Genomic DNA, 7,280 nt, shown 5'->3' with positions numbered 1-7,280 from the left:
ACACAGTGTGACACCTAATGTGTGGTGTCCACTGGGCTCTCAGCGGTCCAGATGCCCCCCCCTCCCCCCCCCTCTCCTCTGGACCACCATCCCTCTCCTACGGAACCCCAGGGGGCTATTCCATTAACGTCGCTTATTTTTTATAAATCTCTTGAGACTTAAAAATAAGCCTGGATTTTCCTTTAGCGACGTTGATGAAATACTTCCCAGACCTCGCTCTCCTCTGGACCCCCATCCCTCTCCTCTGGATCCCCAGGCCTGATGTTTAATCCTCATATATGATAGCTAGCATGTTGTTTAATCCTCATATGCTAGCTAGCATGTTCTTTAATCCTCATATGCTAGCTAGCATGTTCTTTAATCCTCATATGCTAGCTAGCATGATGTATGTGCCATATACCGGCGAACACTGGTGAACACTGTATAATGTCTCAAATGGTTTCCCTTCCCAGCTGTGGGCCAATAACTGGCATCGGGGGGAGGAATGTTGAGGGAAAGGGGGGGGGGGGGGGGGGGGGATAAATGGGGCTCCAAGGAGTGGGGGCCCAGTGGCAGGGAGTTTTGGGTCAAGGTCATAGCTGCCTTTCCAAAACCAGGAAGCTCCAATCAGCAGTCTCTGAGCCTTGGGAAACTCCTCCCTCTTTCTAACCGACCTACCCCTGACTCCTCTCCCTCCTGGGGGGGTATTCCATCAACGTCTGATAAATGTTGTGAGACTTATCAAAAATAAGCCTGGATTTTCCTAAAATCCTAGTTGTGTTTCCTGTTGTTAACCCTTGTGTGCCATGTAGCGGTGTACCAAGCTACTGTCACCACTGGCGGACACAGGGGGGGGGGGGGGGGGGGGGCAGGGGGGGCGACCGCCCCTCCTGGTGCCCCCACGGTTGAAAAACGTCTCTCTTAAGTGCCCTTTTGAGTGGCGAAAATTAGAGGACGTGCCCTACTGGTGCCCCTCCAATGGTCTAAACTTGACCATGTGCCCCCACAGTTGAAACACGTCGCACTAAAGTGCCCTTTTGAGTGGCAAAATTAGAGGATGTGCCCTATTGGCTGCCCTTCCAATGGTCTAAACTTGACCATGTGCACTGATGGGGTCCCATGTTGTGCAGTAGGTGCCCTTTTGTTCTTTTCGCCCCCCCCCCCCCTGCCCTTCAAACAGCCTGAGTCTGCCACTGACTGTCACTACTCTCTACATTTATGTTAACAGCACAACAAAAAACACAAAAAACTCCAGAGGAATTTAACTGTTTAACTGCTCTGTCCATCCTTCCAGAGCATCACATTTCCAGACGATTTCCGTCCGTCCGTCCGTCCAGCGGCTCCGCTCCACCTAGCCAGGTTTATCCTCTCTGTGATTTCACTACTTCCTGTCACATGACACTGCCTGACTGGCGTGTGTTGGATAAGGTCATTTCAACGTAGTGAATGTAGTGAACTACTTTTTCATAGTAGCTTTTAGTTTGACAAAAAACTAGTAGCTTTACTCTAGTTCCACCTTCGTCTCATTGGTAAATCTAGTTAAATACATTTCCAGAGTAGCTTCTCCCCAACACTGGTTGCCGTGGTTACCAGACTCTCAGGTAACGACAGCCCACAATCACCTCGGCAGGCGAGGTCGGCCGGGGGTCAGGGTGGGTGGGGCCTGTTGGACACACAGACCAATGGGAGGGAGCCGTGGTCGAACAGCTTGTACGGCAGCGTCCCCTTGGACGTCCAGGTGTCCGTCTTGGGGTCGTAACACTCGAAACAGTCCGAGTCCTCGATGACATCATGGCCGTTCAGGAAGCGCCCTCCCGTCACGTAGAGTCGGTTGTTGATCACGGCGGCGCCGTGGTGCATCCTTCGCTCTTTAAGGTTCTCACACTTCACAAACTTGTTGGCCTTGGTGTCGTAGGCGATCATTCGCCTGGTGTACCCTGGGAAATGAAATGTTACATACGGTGTTTACAGTGGAGTCGTCGATAGGAGTGGGACTCTCTTTTCCAGAAGCTAATAAAAGATTGTCAGTCTGTAATTAATCCAAATATTTTCTAGATTAGATTAGATTCAAATTTATTGTCATCGCAGAGTACAAGTACAAGACAACGAAATCCAGTTTAGCATCTAACCAGGGGGGTATTCCATCAACGTCACTAAAGGAACATTCTGGCTTATTTTTGATAAGTCTCATGAGACTACCAATTATGGTAGTTAGAGGTAGTTAGAGGTATATACAAGAGATGGATAGCAGTAAGCTATGTGCAGTTAAGGTAGATATGTACAGTATGGTATATACAGATGTATAAATTAGAGGCTATATCAATGTATGTACAAATATTAATTGATATACTTTGCATTCAGCTGCGTAGCAACACAGTAATTACTGTAGTAACAGTGCAATAGCATGTTATTACATAGTAATAAGGTAACTGGTCAAGCTCACCTCCGATGATGTAGATCTTGTCGTCGATGACGGCGGCGGGGGCACACACGTTCTTCACGGTCCTGGTCTCCAGTCTGGACCACAGGTCCCGGGAGATGTGGTACACCTGAGGAGGTCACACAGAGGTCCTGTTACTTGACCCCTGACCTTTCAACTCTACCTGTACCTCCCAGACGCACCAGGCAGATCAGAGGGGTGTATTATAGCATCTATATTGGGTAAATCAGGAAGGAATCTTTGGAACTATTTGAAGCCTCAGGTAATTTAATTGGTGCCACTCTTCTAATGTGTAATATACACATACACAGAGGTGGCGGTCCTAGCTGCAGTCCCTACCTACTCTGACATCACAGAGAGGGGGGGGCGAGGGAGGACCCTACCTGTATGACATCACAGAGTGGGGTGGGGTCCCTACCTGTATGACATCATAGAGGGGGAGGGGCTGGGGGTCCCTACCTGTATGACATCACAGGGGGGGGGGGGGGGTCCCCTACCTGTATGACATCACAGAGGGGGGGGGGGCTGGGGGTCCCTACCTGTATGACATCACAGAGGGGGGGGGGGGGCTGGGGGTCCCTCCTACCTGTATCTCTCTGACAGGGTTCTGCATGGCATCCTCGCCCCCGAACACGTACACCCTCTGGTCGCTGGCGGCGACGGCCGGGTGGAGCACCGCCGTGGGCAGAGGCGCCATGGCCTCCCACTGGTTGAACATGCTGTTGTAGCGCTCCACCGAGGCCGAGATCTGCTTGTCGGCGCCGATGCCGCCCAGGACGAACAGGAAGTGCAGGTGGGCGACGCTCTGGTGGGCGTAGCGGGGCGCCAGCATGGGCTCGGCCGTGCGCCACTGGTTGGTCTTCAGGGAGAGTGTGTAGACGGCGGCGCTGACGCGGTGACCCCCTCCCCCTCCCCCCCCCGTCCCCCCCACCCCACGCCGCCGCCGCCCCCCCGGCGCCGAGGCTGAGGCCCCCCGCCACGTACAGGATGCTGTGGATGCAGACGTACGCCGCCTTGTACAGCCGCAGGGGCAGCTTGGCCAGCCAGTGCCAGCGCTGGGCGCGCTCGTCGTACAGCAGCGCCTCGCGGGACGTCTGCTCGTTGTTCTTGCGGCCGCCCACCACCACCAGGGCCTCGCGGCAGGTGTAGCGGCGCGGCCGGGTCCACAGGGGCCGCAGCTCGCGGCCGCACTTGGCGCTGGCGGAGAGCATGAGGCGGCGGACGGAGTCGATGATCTGGGTGCAGAGGGTGGAGCTCTGGACCAGCGGGTCATTGGCGATGAACTGGAACAGGTAGGTGGGGTGGATGTGGCGGAGGCGCACCTGGCGGGGGAGGACCGGCGACAGGGGGGGGGGTGAAGGCCAGGGGGGGGAGAGGAGGGGGGGGGGGTTTAATACCAAAACATTGCAATATACATTCATACATTCAAATATTGAAGTTACTCTCCCGATTTAGAAATCCCGCCCAGCCTTCCACACGGCCTAAACACAGCCTCCACCCAGCCTCCACCCAGCCTCCACTCAGCCTTCTACACGGCCACCGACCACAGGACAACTAACAAACAGACCCGGGGCGCTGGTCACCTTTTTAAAGAGCTCTCTACCTCTCTCTCCCCTGACTCTCTCTCTTCCCTGACTCTCTCTCTCCCCCTACTCTCTCTCTCTCTCCCCTGACTCTCTCTGTCTCTCTCCCCCCTGACTCCCTCTCTCTCTCCTCCCTCTCTCTCTCTCTCACCCCCAACTCTCTCTCTCTCCTCCCTGACTCTCTCTCTCTCCCCTGACTCTCTCTCTCTCCCCACTCTCTCTCTCTCTCTCTCCCCTCTCTCTCTCTCTCTCTCTCTCTCTCTCCTCCCTGACTCTCTCTCTCCCCTGACTCTCTCTCTCCCCACTCTCTCTCTCTCTCTCCCCTCTCTCTCTCCTCCCCCTCCAGACCCGGGGGCGCGTCGGTCACCTTTTTAAAGAGGTCGTGGATGGCGCCTCGCCGTGAGAACGGGTCGTGGTGGATCCACGCCAGCAGCGTCTCGAACACCTGCTCCTCCTCGGCGCACAGCCGGTCGTCCTCCAGGTAGCACATGAGCTCGGGCAGCGACAGGAACAGGAAGTCCTCGGACGCGGCCACGTCGGCGAAGCTGCGGACCGCCATCTCCTTGGCGCGCTCCCTCAGGCTGTCACAGTGGAGGATCTCCGACAGGCGGATCATCGACAGGCAGTTGTCTGGGCTGAGCTGCACCTGGGTACGCACACACACACACGCACACACACACACACACGCACACACACACACACACACACACACACACACACACACACACACAGACGGTCAAGTTACTTGGGTTTTTTCGCTCAATGTCTGCCTCAACTTGACATGGCTCCCTATCTCCCTCCCTCCCACCCTCCCATCCTCCCTCCCTCTCTCCCTCCCTCTCTCCCTCCCTCCCTCCCTCCCACCCTCCCCCCTCCCACCGTCCCTCTCTCCCTCCCTCCCACCCTCCCTCTCTCCCTCCCTCCCTCCCTCTCTCCCTCCCTCCCTCCTTCTCTCACCTCCCTCCCTCCCACCCTCCCTCCCTCCCTCCCCCCCCCCCTCCCTCCCTCCCTCCCTCCCCTCCTCCCTCCCTCCCTCCCTCCCTCCCTCTCACCTGCAGGAAGGCGGAGCACGCCTCGAACAGGCGTCCGTAGTGCAGCATGGACGCCGCCTGCATCAGTGGCAGGACGATCTCCATCGTCACGGTGATGGCCCCCGTGTAGACGTAGTCCACGATGCCGCTCAGCACCTCGGGCGCCACGCCCTTCAGCTCCACGCGTGGCTGGCTGCTCTCCAGGAAGTGGCTGCAGAACATGGCGCGGAAGTAAGGGGAGGAGGACACCAGGACGTTGCGGTGGCAGGCCACCTCCAGGTGCTCAGCACAGAGCAGCACGTCCGTCAGCACGCCCTCCTGACGCAGGACGTTGAGCTGCGCCAGCAGCAGGGAGGACAGCTCCGGGTCTCTGAAGAGGAACGCTTCGGGGACGCAGGGGACGGCAGCCATTTTCTACTGGGTAGGGAAGGGTAGGGCATGGTAGGGTAGGGTAGGGTAGGGTAGGGCAGGGTAGGGTTGGGTAGGGTAAGGTAGGGTAGGGTAGGACAGGACAGGACAGGGAAGGACAGGACAGGGAAGGGCAGGGCAGGGCAGGGCAGGGTAGGGTAGGGTAGGGTAGGGTAGGGTAGGGTAGGGTAGGGTAGGTCAGGACAGGACAGGGAAGGGAAGGGCAGGGCAGGACAGGGTAGGGTAGGGTAGGGTAGGACAGGTCAGGACAGGGCAGGACAGGACAGGACAGGACAGGGAAGGGCAGGACAGGGTAGGGTAGGACAGGACAGGTCAGGACAGGGCAGGACAGGACAGGACAGGACAGGGAAGGGCAGGACAGGGCAGGGCAGAACAGGGTAGGGTAGGGTAGGGTAGGACAGGACAGGTCAGGACAGGGAAGGGCAGGACAGGGTAGGGTAGGGTAGGGTAGGGTAGGGTATGGTAGGACAGGTCAGGTCAGGTCAGGGCAAGGCAGGACAGGACAGGGCAGGGCAGGACAGGACAGGTCAGGGTAGGGTAGGGTACGGTAGGGTAGGGTAGGACAGGTCAGGACAGGGCAGGACAGGACAGGACAGGGTATGGTAGGACAGGACAGGACAGGACAGGACAGGTCAGGGTAGGGTAGGGTAGGACAGGTGAGGACAGGACAGGACAGGGTAGGGTAGGACAGGACAGGGCAGGGTAGGGTAGGGTAGGGTAGGACAGGACAGGACAGGACAGGTCAGGGTAGGGTAGGACAGGACAGGGCAGGGTAGGACAGGACAGGACAGGTCAGGGTAGGGTAGGACAGGGTAGGGTAGGACAGGGTAGGGTAGGACAGGTGAGGACAGGACAGGACAGGACAGGGTAGGACAGGACAGGACAGGACAGGACAGGACAGGACAGGGTAGGACAGGACAGGACAGGACAGGACAGGACAGGGCAGGGTAGGACAGGACAGGACAGGACAGGACAGGGTAGGGTAGGACAGGACAGGGCAGGGCAGGGTAGGACAGGACAGGACAGGTCAGGGTAGGGTAGGACAGGGTAGGGTAGGACAGGGTAGGGTAGGGCAGGGCAGGGCAGTGCAGGACAGAGAATAGACAGGAATGAAGCAGAAGGACCAGCCATTCTAGAGCAGGGCCAAGTGGTGTGGAGAAGAGACATCTGATTGGCTAGGACTAGTGCTGTGTGGAGACATCTGATTGGCTAGGACTAGTGCTGTGTGGAGACCTCTGATTGGCGAGCAGCTCTCTCTATTTCCATTTGTTCTCCTAAATCATCTCAGTGCTTCATGTTGTGTTTGGCGTCATGTCCTCATCTGTCACCAAACAGGATAACTTTACCAGACACCACCACAGCTGTCTCTCTCTCCCTCTGCCCCTCTGTCTCTCTCTCCCCCCCTCCTCTATCTCTCTCTCCTCTCTCTCTCTCTCCCCCCTCCTCTGTCTCTCTCTCTCCTCTCTCTGTCTCCCTCCCACTCCCCCACTCTGTCTCCCCCCCCTGTCTATCTCTCTGCTCTCTCCCTCTCCCCCCTCTGTCTCTCTCTCTCTCCTTCTCCCCCCTCTCTTTCCCTCTCCCCCCTCTGTCTTTCTTTCCCCTCTCTCTCTCTCCCCCCCCTCTCTCTCCCTCCCCCCTGTCTCTCTCTCTCCTCTCTCTCTCCCCCCTCTGTCTACCTCTCTCTCTCCCCCTACTCTCTGTCTCTCTCTGTCTCTCTGTCTCTTCTCTCCCTCTCCTCTCCCTATCTCTCTCTCTCCCCCCACTCTCTGTCTCGCTTTCACTGCCCCCCCTTTCCACTCTCTCCCTGCCTCCCTCTCC

General features: G+C 57.4%; 1 protein-coding gene across 1 annotated transcript; it reads right to left on the bottom strand.

Moving 5' to 3' along the window:
* Nucleotides 1–1,626: 1,626 nt before the first annotated feature.
* Nucleotides 1,627–5,444, bottom strand: klhl38a (kelch-like family member 38a; the record flags this gene model as incomplete). The annotated part of the gene is made up of 6 exons (XM_080527766.1): nt 1,627–1,916; nt 2,423–2,528; nt 3,006–3,306; nt 3,356–3,741; nt 4,370–4,648; nt 5,055–5,444. 6 exons carry the CDS (start codon nt 5,442–5,444, stop codon nt 1,627–1,629), a joined length of 1,752 nt encoding a protein of 583 aa, XP_080383892.1.
* Nucleotides 5,445–7,280: the final 1,836 nt, after the last annotated feature.

This window comes from Nansenia antarctica (assembly GCF_963989245.1).
Source record: "Nansenia antarctica genome assembly, chromosome: 3".
In the NCBI taxonomy this organism is placed as follows: domain Eukaryota; kingdom Metazoa; phylum Chordata; class Actinopteri; order Argentiniformes; family Microstomatidae; genus Nansenia; species Nansenia antarctica.
The sequence above is the reverse complement of the archived record's forward strand: the minus strand, read 5'-3'. Positions and strand labels throughout refer to the sequence as shown.